We start from the raw sequence: 24,631 nt of genomic DNA on the forward strand, positions 1-24,631 counted from the left end.
AACCGAGAACAGCGTCTCCATGAGCGTTAATCTTATATGAGCGTCTATATTCGTTGGGTTTATTTACTTTACGCAAAAAATCAAGTATGAAAAATCAAAAATCAAGTTAAATTGTAACCAGCTCTTCATAAATCGGTTAAAAGTTAATGTTTTCTGTATATTATGATCATTTCACTTCGTCATATATATCTATATATATTAACCAATGCATTTTTGTTTGTTTCAGTGCCAACATATTGGATATACCATTGACTAATGACACAGAAACAAATAAAATAGATTCAGAAGCCACTGGGGGGCCTGTATCAAGTAACAATAAGTCAAAAAGTATAGTACGAAAAAATAACATCATAATGGAGGTAACGTGATGATCATTTTGGCGCCTGCTGTCCTCTTGGATTGCGGGATGAGGAATCAGTTTTTGAGTACAGGGTGTTGTATTACACAAAACATAAAAAACTCAGCATATATGCCTGCATGATTTCGGTGTTAAGTTATTGATTTATATAATATAGAAACTAGAACTCATGTATCACATGCTAAGAGGAGTTGAGAAGAAATATTTAAATGGATTTTCTCTGCTTTCAAATGATTTTTATTGTTACAAAGTATAGTACAAAAATATTAGTATATAATGCAAATGTATAATAAAATATATTATAAAAAAAAATCAAAGGCATCATATATTTCAGGTGTTTATCAAATATTCAGTATTTCTCGAAAGTACAGATAATAAAACCGTAAGAGTAGCTGATGCACAAATTAACATCATAGTGGAATTAATTAATTGATTGAATGATACATAATGTTTAATAAGTTGTCTAATAACTAGTTGTCTTTTTGCAAATACACATAGCAGCAATTTAAGTTGCAACTTAAGATACAACTTTGAAAAGATAAATAATACTCTGTACTTGTAAAAACGATGATTCTAGCAGTACAGCTCATTTGTAAGTGTTTGTTTATGATGCATTTTCAAACAAATTAAAAACTGAGAATTTTGCACAGTAAACATTCGCCTTTGTGTAGATTAAACAGTTTGATCAAATATTCGTGCAACATTATCAACCGATTGCAAAATTTCATGTTTGATTTTATCAAATTTGTAACGTGTTGTAGTATTTGATCTTTACTGTTGACTTTATTTATAGGACGTTTATTCCCTGGCCTTCTAAAAAGGAACAGAAAAAAACATTGTTCTGAACAGGAACTCGATAATACTCAACTCAACATGCTATATGCGTTATAGATGGCAAACAGGAATCCTTCTTACCCTCGACTGTAAGTCTAGTTCACCACATTGTCGATAAGTCGTATGTAACGGACATAGCCTAACTCAGCACAACACGCTATAAGTTACATCTCCTAACTGACAAGTTCGTTATCAATCAGTCACAAGTCACTGTGAGATTTATACTGACACTAGACTAGAGTGGAAGAAGAGATGGTCGGTTTAGTGGGAAAGTAGTTGCACGAACCTGTCTCTGAAATCGTCGCTAATTCTTGAACGATTAGTCACAAATTATATATCAGTTACTACTATTTTTAGGAAGGGGTAGAGTTCAAAATGAGACCATAATATGCATAAACTAAGTGTTTACGTAATGATTTCATAATAATAAGGCATGGCCTACTTCAGAGAATTAGTTCGTGTTGCAGCTTTATTATTATTATTATAAAAGAACAGGTTGCAAAAAAGTAGATTATTCATAGCAAACACCTAATGCACGTGATGGGGCAAAATAGAAATGATTACAAAGGACTTATTACATAGGTGCAAAACTCATCTCATCTCACCTCACCTCATCTCACCTCATCTTTTGAAGGCCTCCCCCACTTTCTTCTTGTCTTGGAAATGTCATTACCCTGCTTGATGAGCTCCTTCTCTACCTCTAATAAGTCTTGCTGTTTATTCGTTGGACGACCAAGTAATTGGTAATCTTTTCTGTACTCTGACCAAGAATTTATAAGTGCCATATCCACCACATAATGGTGTAATAATATAAGGGCCTCAGTTTTGTCAACTCCGCCCATTGAAGTATTATATTCCTTCATTATTTGAGGTCGGTTCACTTCAATTCGTTCTTTTGTAGTGTTTTCCCTACATTTTTGAAATAGTTTGAAGCCATTGTACTTACTTATTATCCAGCCAGTTGACCAAATCAATTCCACCATTTGATATCTTTTCTCAGAAAATCCCCTCTGCTTCTTTCGGAATTCTTTTTCGTTCGTGATAGGTCTAAAAAAATTGTTTTAGTGACACTACCCGTCATATAAATAGATTTTTGATTCGGGACCTCGATTAAATTGTGAGAAGTAAAATAATTATCACAAAATAATGTTTTCGTGGCACCAAATTTTCGGAAAGATGTAACACTACTGCGTCTCCTTGGCCAAATTTTTTAGCCGTTTTAGGATTTATTTCCATTGTCTTCACTTGGTAGATAATAAAATTGTATGTTAGACCAGTTGCACCACAAAGAAGAAATAATTGTAAGCCTCGTGGATGCAATTTATTTTTTATGTACTGTTTTAAATTTGATTGGCCTTTGAAAGGAACAATTTGTTCGTCCACGCAAACATTATTCTCGATTTCTAGCACTTTGCATCTATTCAGTACTGAATCGAAGACTGGTATCACCTTCCACAGCTGGTCGTTCTGATTTTGGTCCTCCAAATTGTTAACACAATGTAGATTGGTTCGAAGTTTGTAGAATATATTTATAGACATTGTGTCGTGAAATGTTACTATTCTCAATGATTTATTCCAGTACATACTTGGGCGTGGAAAATTCAAACAACCAATAATTATGTGTAATCCAAAGAAAGCTTTCAGCTCTTTCAAATTGGTTGATAAGAAATGATTGTCATTATTCTGAAGCGCATAACTTTTTTTGAATAAGTTTTCTCTAAAATATTTCGTGAAGTAGTCTATTGGATAAATTTCATTCTCTAGCGAAAGGTTTTGAACTGATTGTTCTTCCAAGAACAAACTTCTGGTTTGGAACTTGGCATCTTGCATCCATATGATTTTATTTGTTTGAGATAAAGGCACATTTCAATAAGCATCTTCGTAATCTTCAGAATTTGGAGTTGGATGTTCCGCATCCATAATTCTTTCATCGATAACATCAAGGAACTCGTCTAGTTGTTCAAGTATATTCTTCATGTCGTTAGGTAAAGGATCTCAAATTTCTCTTGGCATTATAATATCTTCATCGCTATAAGGCCCTTTTCTGACTGTTACGTCTACAAAACTGATTAATTTAACAAGTTTCATAACGTAAATCACAAATGATGAATCAAACATGAATATTTTGCAAAAAAATATAACTTCAAAATAAATTATAGAGCCTACACAAACCCGATCTTATAAGTTTTATAATAATTTACTTATTTTTCAAGTCAAATATGAAGAATTACATCTTTTTAATAGCTTAAATACCTCCCCGAATGGTACAAAATTGAAGTCACATGGTGACAGGTCTAAGCTGTAGCTAATCCACTTTATACAAGTCTTTTCGTATTATAAATATCGTTTCCTAAACAAACGGTTTGATTTTTTTTATATTTAAATTCTTAAGCTTTTCAGAATGTTTAAAACCGCACTTTTTGTTGATCTTTATATAACATATGAGTGAACTAAATGAACCCATACTTCTTAAAATCCTTAACAATATATTAAAAATGATTTTTGCATGGTTATAGGCAACAGATATACATGATGTGCAATTTATAACGTGTTTTAAGAACAGTTAAGTTTTCAATTATTGCTTTATCTCATAAAACTAATAAATGATGTTTCCATGTCTGGTTGATGGCTTTCGTAAGAGTCCACACAAAAATATAATTTAGGTACCGCATAAATCATTTTATAAAGCAGAGAAAAATCCACTTCTTGATGTGTTCATGATGGTGATCATTAATAAGAAATTACTCATTTGTGGCTTTATTTCTATTCCTAGATTCATAAGCCGATTGATATCAATTTTCGGTATATCCTTTTTTCAGTTGTAAATTCCAGAAGTTTAACAATAATAGCCAATCTGTCTCAAATTTTGAAAGTGTACGAACTTTGATTCTGTTTTTATCGTTTAGTTGGAGATAAAACACACCTGTGGTAATGTATAGTAAATTAATAATACTGTTAATGTCATTAGAGAGAAATTTGGTCAATTATTGCAAAGTGCGCTAAGGAGAAAACCGGATACACACATCAATTATCCCTTACTATATTTGGTTTTACGCAAGAGCGTTACTTTAGAATCAGCCTGGGGATTATGAGTATTTTCAAAAATACCTTCGATGTTGTTTCCTGTACCGGAAATCGAACCTGAGTCTTACACTCAGTAATTAAACAATTTTTATTTTAACAAGTTTTTATTGTTGTCCAGACTTACAGATATATTAAGGTCAAGTGTTATTTTAACATGTAAAAAGAATAAGTTGTATAAATTTAAAATATATTGACCCTTATGTAGGATTGAATACTTTAGCTTGGTGGGATGGATTTCTTCTCTAATTATTCTACATAGTCGGTTTAATAATGTATCCCACAGTTGTTATTGAAACGCCAATTAGAAGTAATTACAGACTACCGCTGATAAACCTTTGAAACGAAAACGTGAAATATTGAATTTATCATTTGTTATTTTCAAGAATATGTGGTTCGAAATATATGGAAAGGTCTTGGAGATCTTTTGTATCTGTCTTTATCGTAATGAATAGAAAGGATTGCAAAAATTATTATAATAGATAAAATCTAATCCTGTCAAGAAAGACATTCAAGGTTACAACAATTACCATCGAACTAAAAATTGGTATGAATGTTCAGGGCACCGTTATAAATGAAATATGAAAAGTCCCCGTTAATCCTACATCTGAAAAAATCTATTCATGATGAATTTTATCATTGTAGATGATGCATTTATCTACAGTGTTTTTCATAATACGCACTCGTTTTCACGCCTTCTGTGGGAGAGTTATTTGGCACGTTTTTTTAACGTGTGGAAATTTAAAAGAGAGAGAGAGAGAGAGGAGAGAAATTTATTGTTTCTAAAATGAGTTAAATTTATAAAACATGACACAGTACAAAGTACACATTAAAAAATTAATGTTAAAATTTTCACAATAACAAAGCTATCAATTAGCGCAATTGTCCCCAAAAAAATACTCTATAGTAACACTTATCTTGACCTTGTTAAAACTTTTAAATGCAACGAACCAGTAGAGTATACAGTTAAGACTGACTTTATTTTTCTTCCAAAAGTAAATACAATTGACAGTTTACATTGTACCAACCTTAACTTACTGTAAATGACATATAGCCCTAATATTTAAATTTTGTTCAGTTGATATCAATATTTCAACAGACCTTGTATAAATATCTGAGTGCTCTCTTTTGTAGCATTAAAAAGTCTGCTGAAATGCAGAAGAGAACAGCTACCCAGATAGTAAACCGGCCATTAATGTCGAGGTTAATTATGTCATTAAAATATAGCAAGAAAAAGATAGGACCCAAGACAGAGCCTTGAGGTAGAACTAATGAAGATATTACTAGAGTAGCGCTTACAGACTGGCATCTGTCTTCCAAGCAAGAACTGAACCGCTTTAGAGCAGTGCCTCTAAAACCATATCTTTCCAGTTTATTAAGAAGTATTTTATAATGGACACATCTGATTGAATTGAATGTTTATATTAATTTTCGATGTTTTTATTTTCTGGGTCATTAAGTTTAATTGGTATTTTATTTTTATCTTTAATATGATAGTTTTTTAACTCAGCCTTCAATAAATCGACTTTTTCTTGCAGCAAATAGTTATTAGATTCTTCCTTTTTTCCTCCAATAAGTGCCTTAGCATTTTATTTTCAAAGTGCAAAAGATTCATCAAAAATTCAACAGAACATCAGATTGTTTATCGCACAACCGACCATGCGCGTGTTACATATTTTAGTGCATTTTAACTTGCTTTTAATGGCACAGGAAATATGATAACTTTTTCTGCACACCACACATACTATCGTTTTATTTGGCTTAGTATTACAACATTAAAATGTTTTACCATCAAAAGTTCCCTCATGTATCTGAGAGAAAAGTGACGACACATTCGCTCTATCCGCCATAATTGATCTTGAAGATGCTAAAGGAAGCATGACTGACCTTGACAACTGGTACTTGCTAATGAGCAAAATATTTTAGCTTGTTTGCAGCCGCATTTTGCATTACATCCCTCTTTGCAATTGCAAAAAATTGTATTGAGGACTTTTTCTAGTGCAAGTGAATTCCATTGGTTATTATATCTTCTGGGGTTTTTTTATAAACTTCAATGAACTAAATTTTATTTCTGAAACATCTTAAAAGTTATTGTTTTACACCTTAGAAAACGTATCATAGCCAGTTATTGCGTGTAAAAACAGTATAATGATTTTGACATTTTGCAAAAGCAGATATACTTTTGGATGAATATATTTTTGACTGATATTGAGCTTTCCTGACTGAAGTTTCACAAAATAAATATTTATTCGGTTGTAGTTTGAGCACTAAGTAATACCAGTAAATCAACGTCTTCGCCAACAATAACAGTTGTACTTGACAAGGTAATCTGTTCTATTGCTGTTTCAGTTATCATCACTGTTGTTTGACAAAAATATTTTCAGTGGTAAATGTTTCATTTAACATTGAAATGAACCGAGACTATTTGCAAGAAATTTTTGTTGAGTGGTGGGAACTGCCATACTTTCATGAAATAAGATATCAGAAGATGGAGATGTTGTAGTTTGTCGATGTTATTCTGCAGCCTTAATATTTTTCGTACAATCGGTATAGTTTCCATAATATCGACATGCATATTATGAAGAACACATATTTTTAAGCTTTTTTAATCGTTATATCTCCGAAACGGTGACTCTTATGAGAAAAGATACACAGGCCATTCTAATAGATAATTGCATGATCTACAATTTTTTCCTGATTTTTTCTCATAAAACTTACCGTTTGGCTGAAAAACGCATATTTGTAACCTTTGACCTTGAGTAACTTCTTTTGCTGGTGTGGTCTTTTGATTGATAGGGACTTCTTCGATTTCATTTATAACGGTATCACGAACATTCGTACCAATTCTTAGCTCTATGTGAATTTTTGTAACCCTACCCCTATTTTTTAGGTTAACTTAACAGTGGTTAATCTTTCATTCTTGCGCTAAAGAATTTTATGTCAAAATTAAATATAAAAAATAGTATTGTAAAAAGGGTATATCGACAATTGATTCATGGTATATGGTACGCTGATTAATTCCAATTGACAAGATACACAAAAAAAGAGATAAACAAAAATAAACACAAAAAAATACATAAAACTATACTTATTAAAAATTCTTAATAAATTATTTTCATTTTGTAGTTATTGTAATTATAAGTAAAACTAGTTATATCTGTACGAGGCTGTTGATATATTATTAGTAACTTATTATCATTTTTGTAAAGAAATTTTGTTGAATGTACTTACTTCATTGAAACATTTTTGTATATCGAAATTTATTATTGTATATTTTTTGTTAACATTGAATTACATATATGCATTTTTTATTTTTGTAATTGGTTCTCCTGTTAACTTGTCCGTGTTGATTTATTCTCTGAAAGAAAACCTGAAATATACTTCCTATTTTTAACAACAGTCGTATTATTTTATAGCTTTTATTGATATTACAGATTTTTTGGAATATTCATTCTTTTGTGTATTAGCGAGAAGCCCAAAGATATCTGTATAAGTAAATTCTTTTTTATTTTGATTATGAACGTATTATGGTGTTTTGCAGAAAATACAAGAGAAAAAAAATTAAACAATTGATTCGGGTCAAAACAAACATCTAATTACCTAAGCAAAGTACAAAATTCAAAGTATTCTTGTGTTTAAATAAGATATTTTTCAGTGGTTTCACTTTACTGGTAAAATATTAAAAAATAGCACCTTTATTAACTACTGTATTCTAATAAATTTGAACCTTTATAAAAATAACTACCAAAAATATAAATATTTTCACCTAATTCCTTTTGGTTTAATATTTTGTACCATACGACTTTGTAGAAATGTCACCAAATAATAAACTTTTTTTAAAAAACTGACAGGACAACATTAAAGTAGGGATGAGCCACAATAGACTTCTTACCTCATATTGAACCGAACCTAACCTAACCTAATATTTTGTGTGGAATATTTCTGTCTTATACCTGCGTGTGTATTCAGTGATATCAATTGTATGTACAATTGCGGTATCAATTGTTTATACATGGTGTGGCTAATAAGTAACGAGAATGGCGCTTAAAGAAATTTTATTTGGTTTTACCATCAATATTTGTCCCTCATCTATTGATCAGGGCAGAAGTATTGGTGGAATTAACCGATGCAGGTTTTTTTATACAATATATTAACTGTTATTCAAGTCCTTGGTACTTTGATAAGTAAACTCTTTTCCAACAACTGATATAATATACTTTTTATGTGGTCCTGTATCAAGGCGGCATCGAATCTGTTAATACCAACAGTAACTTGTGTCGCTGATAGGGTTATTGATATACATTTGGGTCCGCGACCAGGGACGCGTTTCTTCTCGTTCCCTTTGTGTTTTTATATGTAGATTCACAAAAGTCACTTATTGCCACTTTTCTGAACCATGTTTTTTGTCTCCATGTCCATTTTATTCGTTAGCTCTTTGGAGCTTCCGTTAAACAACACTTTTTCCCCTGTGCCATGCATCACTTGGGCACGATGGTGTTAGACTTCGGTATTGGGAAGCGCAGTGATCGCAGCACAATTCCTACCGAATGATGAGTCGGTTGTATGGTGTATATTATATTACTATATATAGTGTGTATGTGTTTTTTGTATTTGTGCGTGGATGTGGTTTCTCAAAGGTATACCGGTATACAGTCAGTTGTTTTTAGTTTTCAAGTTTGCTCCCTTCATTAGCATATATTTGGTTTTTCCTTATTAATAATGTGCCCTGTCCTTTCCGATTCCTCTTCATTCCATTAATTCCTACACCCGCCTTTCTAACAAGTCCATATCATCCGCCAGACAAGTAAGGGTAAATTTTGGGTATAGATAGAGTTAAGAAAGCTATTCAAGACTTTATATGTCACAATTGGACATTGTAAGCCACCGAGTTTGTTTTTAAAATAATAAGACAATGTGAAATTTCTTCAACCAAAACATTTGTTAGACTTATAAATTACCTGGAAAATTAGAAGAAATAGGTAATTTTTTGGAAGCTTCATATTTTGATACTAGTTATAAAAATGAAAAATGCGTAAACTTTGTCCTATTAAATTGTTTTTAAATAAAGCCTTTGTCAAATTCACTTGGAAAATGTAAATAATTCTTTACTCCTTTTGTAAATACATACATGTAAATGTATAAAACAGTATTTTTTGTACAAATTTATCGTAACTGTTCAGTTCCGTAGGTCTAGACTTTCAGTTGTTATAAAGGCCTTATTTGAAAATAAAAAAATAATTAGAATCGATGGTGCAAATAGAAATTAAGAAAACTATTTGGGGCGAATTAAGAAATTTGAACGAATCTTTGGTGCTTTCATCAAGCGACTTTCGTGGTGTGATATGATACCGAATATTCTACAACATAATCACATTTTACTTATATCTACAGGCCTATTAGATTGGATAATGCAATCAAATCATATTTATTTTTGAAATTTTAATTTGTATTATACTGGAACATACGTAACCACCAATTCAACTAGATGATTTCTGTTTTTGATAAATTTAATTATTTTTCTGATATTATTAAAAATTTTAAGTGTCACTAACTCTTGCGTATACAGGATGTGGGGCGATAAGTTTTGATTAAAAATAATGAAGAATACAGTTATATTAAATATCTGAAATTACGAAGCCGTAGGTTGTGGATGACATTGAGTTGACATATAATGTTGTCCTGAATGTAGCACTTCCGGTTATACCGGAAGTAGACGTCAACTTCGTTGTTTTAAATAGAACCTAAAACGTTTTATTTTATTTTCGAATTCTACATGAAATTTGAGATTAAATTTGTACACAATACCAAAAATGAAGAATTTTCATGAAGTAAATATTAATAAGATTTAAAAAATCATCATTAACGAGTCAATTCCACATTTGCCATTATTTGCTATGAAATAAAAACTGGCAAAGAAAACTGTCAAAACAAGACATATAAACAATTAACGTTCTAACTATCAAATCTTTGACAACCATGGCCTATCCTTTACTAAAGTTGAAATAATTAAGTGTTATGTTTTACTTAGGATTTATTTGTAGGGATACTGATATTAAATGAATTAGCTTAAAAAATACAGCAGAAAATGTAATAAAATACAGAGTGTTCTTTTTAAAGTAAGTGACTTAAAGTGATTTAAATTGTGCCTGTTGGCGGCTAAGTTTTAAATACCCTGTATGAAATATCAATGAGTTGGACATATGGAGTTAACCTTAGACAAGGAAAGAGAGAGGACAGGTAACGCTCATTTAATAAACCTTCGAAAAGTGAAGCCAGTTTCAATGTGACTGCCATATTTTGGTGCCTGTACGTTGCCTATTACTACCTCTCGCAGGGTTACCGGGTCTACTGATTTGAACTTCAATTTACTAATTTACTGAAACACTATATCGATCTACTAAAAAATATGTAATGATAAAATCATGTTCAAAAATGATCATTATGTCAGTGTTCAATTGTAAAATTTGAAAAAATCTATTGATATATATCCATTATTCTCAATCTACTGAAGAAATAAAATATTACCTGGCAACCTTTCTGGTGCCGGTTTAGGCCTTAGTCAATTCCATACGATTACGCGTCCTCTCTCTTTCCTTGACTAAGGAGTTAACGGACAAGCGCTTGTTGTTTTTTTGTTATACAATTTCACGTCACTAGTCTCATTATTCTTTATCTATATCTTTATTCCATTTTTTGAAAAAAATCGAAATATCTCGAAAATACTTCATTTTTGGTATAGGACATTGTGCACATCTAAATTTTTATGTTGAATTCGAAATTAAAATAAAAAATATTTGGTTCTATTTAAAATAATGAAAGTTTACTAGACATAGTCTACTTCCGGTATAATCGGAAGTGTCACGTTCAATATTATATTTCAACTCAGCGTCATCACAAACCAACAGCTTCGCAATTTCAGATTTTTAACAAATCTGTATCCACCATTATTTTTAATCAAAACTTATCACGCCACACCTTATATATGTTGAGTAGATTTCAGGGTAGGTGTCATGTGAAATCTACAGTAGTTATTTAGTCGAAAGTATGTGAGGTTATGCTCTAAAAAATATTTAGCATGATAATTTCAAACAACCAAAATATTATAGTTTGTTTTTTTCTAATCTAGTGACAATATCCTTTCCAATATTGTAAGTGTTTTTAAGAAGTCTGTTAATTTTTTGAATATACCTGTAGAATATTGAGTTTCTGTGAATATGTCTAGATAGAATATTGTATTTGGACTTTATCTATATAATGTAAAATCTAAAAATGTGATCCTTTTTAAACTTAACATTGTCTTTAGACGTTTTAAAACTTTGAAATTACGCCCCACAAAACATTCCTCGATTACTCTATTTGAATTGTATCAAAAAAGGTGATTCAACAGCTTAATCTGACGTCATCCTGTTATATCCGGCAATTTAAAAAAAATTCAATGTAACCTCACATTAAGGTAACTGATTAACTCTCTTCTACTAACTGTCCTTTTGGGATCTACAGGGTGATATCAAGATTGGTATATTACATGAAAAGGTAAACTTGTACTAGCTGATAATTCACTGTATTCGATGTAATAAATAACAAGATAACCATTTAAGTAACTTACACTGTTGACTCACTGTGACGTCTTTTATATGAGGTGATTTTTGATAAGTTCTGCAAATCAGGTAGATAAAAAGTTAAATTTGCTATTTTTTCATTGAAGCTGCAAATAATAATGTTTGAGCAGTTAAATATTTCTTCTTTGTCTGAATAAGGTCATCTTTTCGTTAATAAATTAAAAGTTTTAATTATTTCGTGGAAACGGAGCATAACAGACTGTTATGCCATATTTTTGTTTTACAAATATATTGAAACATTTATACAAAAAAATTAAGAACAAATTTGTTTAATGGTTATAGATTGTACAAGAGATCAACCTTCTTGTAAAGATGAAACGTATATGTATACCTAAGTGCAAGTGGATTTTGTCTATGTATATAATATTTGATTGGTCTAAATCTCAAATAAGGTGAGAGTACCCGCTGAGTTTAATCATATAATTAGGCTAGCCCTCGTCTTGCGATTTTTAGTCGCGCGATTGTTCAGACGCAAAGATTGAATACATTGTTTCAAATAGAAGTCAATCCATTTGCGACTAAATAATCACAGCGATTAAGAAAACGCAACTTGTCTTATTTTTACCGCGACGCGAGGGTCGCCTACCACAATGAATCATACGGACAAGCATATATATGCATCCACTTATGATTGCTTAGTCGTGATTCTGAAGCCAGCTAAGCCTGGTGTGTCTTCAAGAATATTTGATTTTCAATTTTTTTAAAATGTCAGACGAGGAATATGCTGGAAATGTTGGGCATTTGGAGTACTATTGATTCTGATTTTAAGTACTATTGATTTTGAGTACTATTGTTCAAATAACATGTAAAGCTGTCCTTAGCGCATGAATCCAATAACGATGCTTTCGTTGTTTAGTTCTGCCCGACGCAAAAGAGCGATCACATAAGTAGTTTCGATGTCATCCATTGGAAAACTGATGTAATTCAGCGATTTATAAATCGCAGTGGAGGCACCCTCTAGATTTTCTACGACAGCAATTTTTTTGTCGCCGCCCTGATTACCTGATGCCTTTCGTACCCGTCTTCGATGTGTATTTAGTATTTATGATGTACATGATCTAAAGCCACTTTGTTCTTTTATTAAGTTTTTCGTCTATTCTGGATGAAATTCTTTTAAGGATCATGAAATTCAAGTATTCTGAATAAGGCAAAGATAGCTTTTGGGGTCGTTGGAATCTTTGCTAGGTTTAAGCAAAACAACGATTTTGGCTTGTCTCCAGACTTTGGATATCTGCATAGTTTTGACACAGCTGTTCATCATCTTCAGGAGCCATTTTGGTGTTTTTGGTCCAAACTTCTTTATTTGCTATGTGCCCAGACGGTTAATGCCCGGAGCCTTATTATTTTTCATTATGTGGAGGGCGGATCTAAGATCAGTATCATTGAAAGGTTCGTTCGGCTGACCATTATTCCATTCCATGACCATTTTTCTTTGCATATTTTCCAGGTGCTGTGATTTTTAAGGAGTTGTGAGGCCACTTGATTTGCTGTGACATTTGGGAAATTGTTCGATATTTCACTAGAGTCCTGGTTAAGATTCTTCAGTAGTTTCCAAGCAGGTCTATTCTGTGTCATGTTCATATTTTCCATTCATATTCCGTATTTGAATCTTCATACGTCTGATACGGCAGCAAGTAATATTTGTTCAGCTTGGTGATTATCATCACTGAAATGGTCGTCATCATATAGTTTTTGATATCGGTTGAATAATGAAACACTAGGTTATGACCTAGTCAACAACTTTGGCAGTTATACACTCTTTTCAACAAAATTCTTATTTAGTCATTTTTAAGAACGATTTCCAGAATGGCAAAAAATAGACCAGTACACATGGCATTCATAGATTTAAAAAAGGCATATGACACGGTCCCCAGAAAACAACTATGGAACACGATGAAGGAAATCGGAATAACTCAGAGGTTAATAGAAGCCGTAAAAAACCTTTACAACAACAACAAGGTAAGAGTTAAAACCGGCAATAAATACTCCAACGAATTTAATACTACAAAAGGCTTATTGCAGGGATGCTCTACATCTACATCTCCGACACTGTTCAAGATATTCCTCGAACAAATATTAAAACCATGGAAAAGGAAATGTGAAGGGATGGGAATCCCAATCCGGGACAACTTCTTGTACACATTAAGCTTTGCAGATGACCAAGTGGTAACGGCTCAAGATGAAGAAGATCTATGCTATATGCTCCTAAAATTAGAAAAGGAATACACAAAAAATGGACTGGAAATAAATCTAGAAAAGACCGAATATTTAACAACAGAGCAAGAACCAGTGAGAAACTTGGAAATGGACGATAATAGGTAAATTAACGGCACTGACAAATTCAAATATTTAGGATTCATACTCTCAAAAAATGGAACCACCGAGCAAGAGATAACCAGCAGATTAGCACAGACAAGAACATGTATTAAACAAATGAATGGGGTACTGTGGGATAGACAGATTACCAGAAATACAAAGAAGAGAATTTATAACACCTTGGTACGCAGTATAATGACCTATGGAGCAGAGAATTGGGTAATAAATAAACGAAACAGATCCAAAATCACAGCAACTGAAATGGAGTTCATCTGAAGAAGCTGCAGAGTGACAAAAATGGATCGCATCAGAAATGAGGAGATAAAACGAAGAATGGCAGTAGAACAAGACATACTCAGCTACATCAAAGAAAAACATTTAATTTGGTATGGACATGTGAGAAGAACAGATCATACAAGGTGGATAGCAAAGATTTTGGATTGGAGCCCAATAGGAAGGAGGAAAAGAGGTAGACCCCGAAGATCATGGAGGGATGAAGTGGACGAGGCCATGGAAAGACGAGACCTTAGAGATGGAGAATGGCAGAACAGAAAGGACTGGAGACGTTGGCTGAAAGAAGGAAGGCGGCGACAGCTGTAAAAATCCTTATATAGATAGATAGATTTCCAGAATGGAAATCGAAACTTCAAATTTTTATAGTTAAAATGTAATTATCGTTACAATCAATTGTGCCTTAATTCCATATAAATACAACATTTAACTGAGATCTTAGTTGTAGCTTGATATTTTTCTGATAAAATAAGTAAAACACTCGGCATATAATATACTATTTTATTAATGAAGTCTGTGTTTACAGTGTGACAAAATGACGACATATAGTAAAAGAGAATTGGTTGAGTTTATTACAAGTTAAATTATAAGCTGATTATAGCCGCAAATGTCAAACATTGAACAAAAAACTTCGGTTTAGCAGTGTTGGCATGGTTTTGTAATGTAAATGCTGTATGCTTCAAATATAAAGAGATAAAGCTTTAGAAAAGTACATTTTAATTATATTTTGTTATGAATTCTGCAATTTTTTATTTATATAAAACAAGAATGAGTAAATATTTGTTTCTTTGGAGATTAATTGCAGTTAATTATTATAATTTTTTTTTTGGCAATTGCCCTTTGATAGATTAGGGTATAGATTTGGCAATCGTCAAATCAGCAGTTGCCAGATTGCAATTAATCTCGAAGGAGACAAATATTTACTCGTTATTGTTTCATATAAATTACAAATTGTAGAGTTCATAAAATAGTATAATCAAAATGTACTTTTTAAAAGCTTTATCTCTTTATATTTGAAGTATACAACATATGCATTATAAAAACATTCAGACACTGCCAAACCTAAATATTTTATTTCATGGTTGCCATTTGCGGCTATATTCAGCTTGTACTCTCGGTACACTCAACCAGAGAATTATACACTGGAGACCCTGGAATCAAGATAACAAGAGCAGATGACCAAAGCGGACATGGCTAATAATTATATTGACAGATAGAATGATGAAGTAAAAATTTAAGAAATGAATTTGGTAATACAATATTTTAAAAGTGTTTGTTTCCAAAAATTATAACATGTACAGCTCCTTCCAATGGCAAATATATGAAAGTATTTACGTAAAAACATTATTTGCAGCTCCAACTTTTAAAATGTTCGTCTAAAAAAATATTGTGAAAATTGTTCACCTCGTATAATACAAATTCTTCAATCATGTCATGTATAACTGTCGCGACATAGCTTACGAAAGAATCATACATTTTGTAAAAGTTTACTGTTAAGTCGCTTAGCTGTCCGTAATCCTAACACATATTCATATTTTTAAGTAAGTTTACGAGGATAGTCCCTACTATAAATATTGTGTTTTGCCGACATGATTGCGGACTGCTTCATTAGGATGTGGTATTTGTGGAAAGTAGCTATTTGTCCAACATTAGATAAACGTCTTCCAATGACGACATAAAAAATATAAATAAGGTATTTTAAAAACAAAATTATTAACAGCAAGTCACAAGAAGGTGTCAAAGTAAATGCGGAATTTGTCGATTTGACCTTAATATACATTATTCAATTATTTTTTGATTACAAACTGTTCACTATTCGTTTTTAATTTTAATCGTCCAAATCGTTAGATAGTGATGTAGTACTTGTTTAAGAGTGACAATTCAAGTACTATCTATGCTTATGGCGTTTCACTAAATCGAAACATGTTTCAAGATCATCTTGAGATTATAACCCTTTTAGAGTAGCATAATGGTTATCTCTCTTATGGTTGTTGATTGAACATAATTGCTATCAACACCTTAATGTTGGTTTCATATTCGTTAAAATATATCCTTTAAAACGCTTCCAAATTAGGGTACCAATCTCCCAAAATCCATATTTTCGTAACAAATGTCCAATCTTTACGACAAAAATCTTTTCGATTGGGGTTTTTTTATTCTATGCACTTCTTATGATTATGCCCAATGCTTTAAATCAGTTTTGACACATATGTGAACATTCTAAGAGAATTATAAATCTTGAAGTAAAGCTACTCGGACGTATACAATTTTGTTTTTTGATTATACCAATATCAATCCCTTTCGCAGAGATGTATCGCCTAAACGTCTCTGATCAGGTCTTCTTGGTTTTCCTGCCCTACTGCTGCCAGCAGACCTGTCGCCATTCTCCTCCATGATCGACTGCCAAGAAGATTTCTAGCGTCCTCATTCACATCATCCTTCTATCGCTTTCTCGGTCTTCCAATAGAAGAGACCCATTCAACAGTTTTTTTGGAAGCCTGTTTTCTTCCATCATAAATATATGGCCTGTCCATTGAAGACGCTGTAGGTGGACATACTGAGATAAAGGCTAAATACTTTAAATATCGGACTCATAAGGCACTCTTGTAGCATTTTAATGTTATTTATTATCTTTAATTGCTTTAGAATTTTTCATAAAACACACAGTACCATATTAAAATAAGGTATTTACTTTTACGTGTTTTCTCTTATTTTTTGTAGTTTGTTTGTTTGTATTTTTAGTATTTCTTAGATTCACATTTTTCTGTTCCTTCCACCATTCTGTAAAAGTTTTTATGTTCCATGAAATGTGTGCATTGCTTGGCAAATTACATTCTGTCTCAGACCTGGTGCACGTTAACTAAGCGATTAGTAGTGGAAGACTTGTTGTTTTTAATGCTGTTTCATGTTTTGTTTGCGCATCTTAGAGACAAAATTAATTTGTCCAAACACAAGTCCCTCTTCTAGCTTACGAACTGTTGCCTCATTCCTTATAATCACATTTTCGGAATCCTTTGAGACAATTCTCATTTTTGCGTATGAGTTTCTGTTTGAAAGACATTTAGTTATTTGGATAGAGAGGTGTTTTGTTTAATTCTAGATCTATGTGTTTTTATTCTAGTTCATTTTTCCATTTTTGGTTTATTTATGTACACTTATTATTGTCTCTTCTGGCGATTTGCACAAAGATTAATATGCCAGGGTCAAATCGACAATAATGTATGATTGATTCCTTGTGTGACCATTCATTATATCTTTAATATTTATGATCTTTAATATGTCTACGAAATGTACTGAGTTTAAAGATTATTCCAGATTACTGGGAGAGAACTCAGAAGTTAAAATAATGCGTTCTCTATGTTTTTTAATATTGTGGATATTAACTTAATCGGATATAGTCTCAAAGTAAGAGATAGAACTGAATTTAAATCATTCTAGCGGTCTTCTCGGATTAAAAGTTTACTGTACTGATGTAACTTGAGAGAAATGGATCTAATTGTTGGATAAATAGTAACTTGCTTATTTTTATAAACCGATTTCTGTATTACGGGTCTATGAATGTTCTGGGTTTTTCTCAATTAGGACATCTGAATGTGAATATTTGTAAATATGTGATTAGATATGTGTAAGTAAATTAAAAAAATAAAATCTGATAGCAGCAGGTTTTAGAATCAATAAAATGTTTTCTTCTTCCTTCATTAGGTCAGTTTAGCTGATTTAAGATGCAGAATCATTCAATTACCAATTATTTCTCCAGAAATGCCCGTTCTGCAGACGATATCTGCCAACAGAACGAACAGGTGGTGCAAGCTGGTCACGAGTCTAGACATGAAACAAAATAGCACAGCTACGATCCTGCCACCCCGACACCCAATCTGACAAAAGTCACACCCGATCAAATAGCCCATCGTCTCCTGACAAATGGTAAGACGACATCAAGGAAGAACAAAGTGAGAGTACAACGAAATATCGACGAAGAAGAGGATGTTCTAGGTACCTCCTTTTGTCTGGAGGAGATGAGAAGTACGTTCCACCAAATGAAAGATAATAAAGCGGCTGGCCTAGACGATATACGAACAGAACAAATAAAGCACTTTGAACCAAAAACCCTAGAGTGGCTCGTAAAAATAATGAACTGTTGCGTCCGTACATTCCAAATCCCCAAAATCTGGAGGAAAACTAGACTGGTGACCCTCTTAAAACCAGGAAATGATCTGGCGGATACAAAGAGTTTTAGACCTGTCTTTTTTTTGTGTCACCTTTTCAAGGCGTTCGAAAGAATGATACTGAACCGGATTGATGAATCTGTGGACACTAAAATTATTCCTGAACAAGCAGGATTTGGACCCGGAAAATGCTGCTGCAGTCAAACTCTTAATCTCAGCAAACACATTAAAGATGGATTTGAACGGAAAGAAATAACAGGAGTAGCGTTCATAGACCTGACTGCCGCCTATGACACAGTTAACCATCAACGGCTGCTGGTAAAACTCTACGAAATTAGAATTAAGGATTTCCGACTAACAAGGTTAATGAAATGTCTTTTCCAGAATAGACGCTTCTACGTAACTCTCCAGTTCAAGAACAGTCGGTGGAGGGATCAAAAAAATGGACTCCCATAGGGAAGTGTCCTCGTGTCATTGCTATACAACATTTACACCAACGACCAACCCAAAAACCACCAAACAAGACAGTTTATTTACGCGGATGATACAGCTGTGGCAGCTCAGGGAAGTACCTTCAATGAAGTCGAAGTAAAACTGACAGATGCCCTAGAAGACTTAGCACTATACTATGACGAAAACCATCTGAAACCTAATCCTACAAAAACCCAGGTGTGTGCTTTTCACCTTAGAAACAAGCATGCCCGAAGGACACTGGAGGTGCAATGGCATGGTCAGATGCTGGAACACAATAAGACGCCAAAATACCTCGGCGTACGTCTAGATAGAACTCTGTCTTATCGATATCACTGTCAAGATATCAAGATAAAGTAAGCGCCAGAAATAATGTCATCCCCAAACTAACAAACACAAAATGAGCACAACCACACACTCTCCGTACTTCTGCCTTAGCATTATGTTTTTCTGCCGCCGAGTTTGGAGCACCAGTGTGGGAAAACTCTGCTCACGCTAAAAACGTCGATGTTGCGTTAAATGAAACGGTTCGTATAATATCTGGTTGCCTGAAACCGACACCTATCGAAGAGGTCTACCCTATAGTTGGAATCGCTCCACCTGCTATCAGAAGACAGGTCACGTCAGAGATAGAACGAAAGAAACAGGAGACGGATCGAAGACACCCCTTGTATGACCACCAAGTTCAGCCAAGTAGATTAAGGTCTCGGAAAAGCTATCCATCTATGTGGCCAACCATTGGAAACACAAAATTTAAAGCTGTTGGTGTTCGGACACAGAAAGTAAGTCTCTAGAAATATGAAGGAATACTATTATTCCATTTTTTTTTTGGTATCAGTGAAGATAATTCAGAAGCATATCAATATTTTTGAACAGTGTTAACCGATTAATATGAAAAAGATATATAAAGGGTACAGGTCCATAAAGAGCTAAGTCACCAAATGTTTATTTCCTACAAAACGAAGTTTAAATTTTAAAACCAGTTATAAATTGTTGATGGTTATCATGAACCCTTTTGATTAGATCAGTTAGTTTGGTAATTAATGAGACACAGACAAGAAATTAAACTTATATTGATATTATGCAAAATAGAACATAACCTTTATTTGGTAAAACCACCAAACATTGGCCTAAAGGGGCCAAGTAAAAAAAAACAAGTTAAAATGAAAAGTAGACAAAGTTATTCTTCTCTTCTCATTGCGCCGTCTCCTTTCGAAGGTTGGCGATCCAAATGGCAATTGTAGTTTTGGAAACTGCTGCGCGAAAGATCTCTGCGGATGAGCGGTCGAACCATCTCCTCAGGTCTTTCAGCCACGAGTTCTGGCGTCTTCCTACTGATCTTTTGCCCTGTACTTTTCCTTCCAGTATAACTTGAAGTAATTCATATCTTTCGCCTCTCAGCACATGACCCAAGTATTGCATTTTCCTCTCTTTGAGGAGAAGGAGGAGAAGAAACAAAGTTATTGTTTTGTGTAAAACTAGAGAGGTCGCTGGTTAAATAAAATTATAATAATAGCAAAGAAAAAATGCATTATTTTAACTGTAAATAAATTAGCGAAAATAGCAAATATTAATTGTGAATAAATTACGAAAATTAGCTGGCTTTAACTCATTACTGTTATCTGTACAAAGAAAAAGACTTACCTCTGAAATATTGGTGTATTGATTGTAGCAGGCAGTAGAAGAGTACCACGTCGCGACGCTCCGCGGCGAGGCTCGATAAGACGTAACCGATAAACTGGATGTTTTCAGTACGCTGTCTCAATAAGAAGTGTCTTGAGCAGGCCAGAAAAACCCTCTGGCCGTTCCTAGGTGGTCTATGGGACTTTTGAATGGCGATAATCTAACTTAATAGTCACTGAAATATGATACTTTACAGCGGTTTCTGTGTGCTGGCGACATAATTTCCAAAAATAACAAGAAGTCAAATTCTTTGAACTTAAAAACAGACACATGTGCTAGCCAGTTTGACAATGAGATTTTACTGAATAGCAGAAAATAATATCTTTTGAAGCAAATAAGTAGTTTAAATATGCCATTAAATAAGATCACATTATAGTGCAGTAATAAAAGTTAAAAAAATGTAAAATATGAAAATATCGCTAAATACTTTCCCAAACAGTTATTAATATGAAATAATTCTAATTCTTGGGCAAGTTATCAAAAAATTGTTTTGTTTCGTCACCACAGAATCGTTTTAAATCTTGCAGGCATTGAAATTTTCTAACCGAGATTGGTATCAAAACTAAAAATATTGTTTAATAATATCATTCCAAGATATAAATATTTTTTTTATACCTGAATAAAAATACGGATCAAGTTCAAATTCATTTTGTTGTAGCACAGGTCTTCACTATTGCTGACTCTCAGTGATATATTAGTCTACGATGTTCTTGATGTATTTATAATTCTCGAATTGGACAGGAACTGAAAGGACATTTCTTCAAATAATCTGTTTTAGTATTAAAAAAATTCGTACATGCTCGAGAGTAGGATTAATCTATTTCCATGGCGATGGTTTTGCACGAGCACTTCTAAAAATTTCAACCCAATCTGAAGGAATCTCAGGCTCGTTGTTTGGGAGTTTATTTAGCCCATATTTTTGTCCGGTTCCATGTAGGAATGCCCACGAATAGGGAAAGTAACTTTAAATAATCAAGTCTACGTGTATTGTGGGCAATATAAAGTAAAGAACGAAACATGGTGAAATTTTTATTTTGCTCTTGCTCCCCACACGAGTCGCAGAATATTTCAAGCGATCTTACTTGTATATCGAGAAAATTCTATAGAAAGTCATTCAGCATGGAGCATACATCGTCGCTTCCCTTTTTGCCAAGTGTTTCCGGGTAAATGTAAAACAAACTTTTTGCTGTATATAGAATGTGGACATTAAAGGCATAGACGTTCAGCTGGCTCTTATAGTAAACATCTTTTGTTATGTTTGGGACACTGAGATTGTTTCCAAAATCGAGACAAATAGCTTCGTGCATCACAGAGGTTCGACTTTTGTTCTTCGCAGCCCTTTTTCTACTGTAAAATAACTCGGCCTTTCTTTTGTGTACATCATTTTGTATCGTAAGCTGGCGTATTTCCTTTTACAAGCGTTCATTTTGAGCAAGATCGAAACTGTTTAAAACATCAGACTGAAGAGATTTTATTTTTATAAGAAACTCCTCACAGGAACTACATGTATCAGTTCTGGGATATCCAAATGCTATGTTAACTTTTTTATAAAGACTGTTCTGTAAGACTCGTAAGATATTTTCATAGAAGGGTTCAACTCGCAAAACATTTTGAACATCTTTTTTAAGTCTTCAGGTAAGTATAATTTTTTACTTTCATTCACACTGTAGTGGCTTTTCCTGCCTTTAAATGACTTTACATGTTCGTATATTGCTGCAAGAATGTGGGATCCAATTTTCTAGGATGGTTTTTATTTTATCCCGTTTTATCTTTAGGGGCGACTCCAGTCATTTTTAGTGAATTTTGTAATATCTCTAATTTTTTTTTCTTTATTTCATGAATAGACATAAAAGCTTGTCTACAAATATTTATTTCTTATAAGCTATTATCAGTGCTAAAACGTACCCTGTAGGAATATGCAGCACTTCTCAAATTTGCGTCGTCTTCATCTTTCCTAGGCTTTCATCGGCGAATAGGGAGTACTGTAATCAATCCACATAAGTATGAGTTCTGCTCATTAATAGAAGTAATTGTATTAAAATTGTTGAGTACAGTTTTTCTTGTTTCTTCAGGCACATTTTGAAAAAATTGTTTACAATTACAGGTTGCACCTACCTCGTGACTCTGCAGTCTAATTTTTTTCATGACATCTCTCATTCTGCCGTGCTTTTTCCTCTTTTTTGATTCATTCTTCTAGGCACTACTTCAGTCTCGTTTCCACTAGTATTGTTTTCTATATTCATTGTTATTTACTTTAAATCACTTGAAAAACAATGAAAACACTAGCTTAACCGACGAACCTAACTAAGCTGCGCGTATTAGATCAGCGTCTATCGGCTGTTTATATGGACTTTATTCTTTTAGGACCTCTCTGATGAGGACTTGCCCCCTATTAGCGTCGTATGCGTAAATTATAATTAGCATTTCACGGAAACTAGGCGCTTTTATGACGTGTAACAAGCAGCTGACCACTTCTATGTTAAAATTGCTACAAAATGGCACCACTAGATCCCTTTATGAAAATTGCCCCCTTTTGGACCTGTACCCTTCATTCTGACTAATTCTAAGCAATTTTTATTAGTTTTCGAGTTTTCTTAATAGTAATAATTTCAAAAGTCAATACTTTTTGAGCTATTTGCGAATGAATATGTTAATTTTTTAAAAATAACATTTTGATAACGTTTTCATGAATTTTCACGTTTTTAGACGGTTTTTCAAAAATAAGTGAACAAGTAAGTATTTATAGAAAAAAAATATTCTTAGCAAAAATGTAGCTTATGAAAAAAAAATGGTGTACTTATGAAGTCTGCAGTAGAAGCAGAGTTGTAGCTCATGAAAAGTAGGTTCTTATTTGTCAAATTGAAAATTTTAACGTGAAATAACCAAAAAATTAAACACTTGTCGGGAAAAACTCATCATAAACTTTTGAAAATGTTTAAAAAAGCTCAAAATAAATTTGGTCTCCTTTTTTTTGTAAAAACAGCGTAAATCACCCCCTAATTAGCAGCCCAAATAAAGTTAATCGTTACCGCTTTCCAATGTACTTTATTTTATGTATTGTGAATTGTTTATATGATGTAAGTTTGACCGGTTCCAAGTTCTTATTTTTGAAAGAATTTGGTTTTAAAGAAAACGCAAAAATTTTGTTCTGAAGCTATTTTCTTGTGGCATTTTAAAGTAATTACTATTTAAATTTTAAATGTGGCTTATTCCCATTTAAATGAAAATTTTTTGAAATAAATGCCTTTTTTTTAAATAACTTAAAAAGTATTAGTGATACGTACTTAAAATCTATATAGATTTTGCTTTTCTGAACATTTTAGTTGTTTTGTTTTTCTGTAAGACAAAAATTAGTTAAGATATGGCTGTTGACCCACACCTTTATAGATATTATAGATTTTTTTTAATATTTAATTTAATCAGTATTTCAATAATTAATTGTGGCAGGTAATCAGTTGATGTCATTTGTTTCTGTGAAATAAAAAAATATCTGTGAGATAATAAAGACTAAATTTTATTCATGGTTTTTAAAAGAATTCGACCAGACTAAATTTTATTCATGACTTTTAAAAGAATTCGTCCAATCTGAGCGTTACGTGATCCCTGCGTAAGGCACTTTTCAAATTAATGATCCGAAATCGGAGACATCCATCCGCCTGTGAATTCTTAAAAAGACACGCTTCGAGGTTTCGGCAAGCCGATCCCAAGCTTGACGATTTACATGTAAAAATCAACGGTATATTAGTTGATGAGCAACCAAACATACATTTCTTTCCATATGAATTTAATTACCAAGTACGGCAAATTTAAAT

At 32.8% G+C, this 24,631-nt stretch overlaps 1 protein-coding gene and 1 long non-coding RNA gene across 2 annotated transcripts in view; one reads left to right on the forward strand and one right to left on the reverse strand.

Annotated features, from left to right (window-relative positions):
- Positions 1-4,462, forward strand: part of E(Pc) (Enhancer of Polycomb) — a 38,427-nt gene extending 33,965 nt beyond the window's left edge. Inside the window, exon 11 of the mRNA XM_072522526.1 lies at positions 227-4,462. Coding sequence (XP_072378627.1) covers positions 227-368 — 142 coding nt within the window. The 3' untranslated portion in view covers positions 369-4,462. The remainder of the gene's footprint in view (positions 1-226) is intronic.
- Positions 1,827-23,004, reverse strand: LOC140434349 (uncharacterized). Its single transcript, XR_011950043.1, has 2 exons — positions 22,935-23,004; positions 1,827-7,631 (listed from the first exon to the last, which is right to left on the reverse strand). It is a non-coding gene; the product is annotated as an uncharacterized lncRNA (long non-coding RNA).
- Between the last annotated feature and the right edge of the window lie 1,627 nt (positions 23,005-24,631).

The sequence above is a fragment of the Diabrotica undecimpunctata genome, chromosome 2 (genome assembly GCF_040954645.1).
Source record: "Diabrotica undecimpunctata isolate CICGRU chromosome 2, icDiaUnde3, whole genome shotgun sequence".
NCBI lineage: Eukaryota > Metazoa > Arthropoda > Insecta > Coleoptera > Chrysomelidae > Diabrotica > Diabrotica undecimpunctata.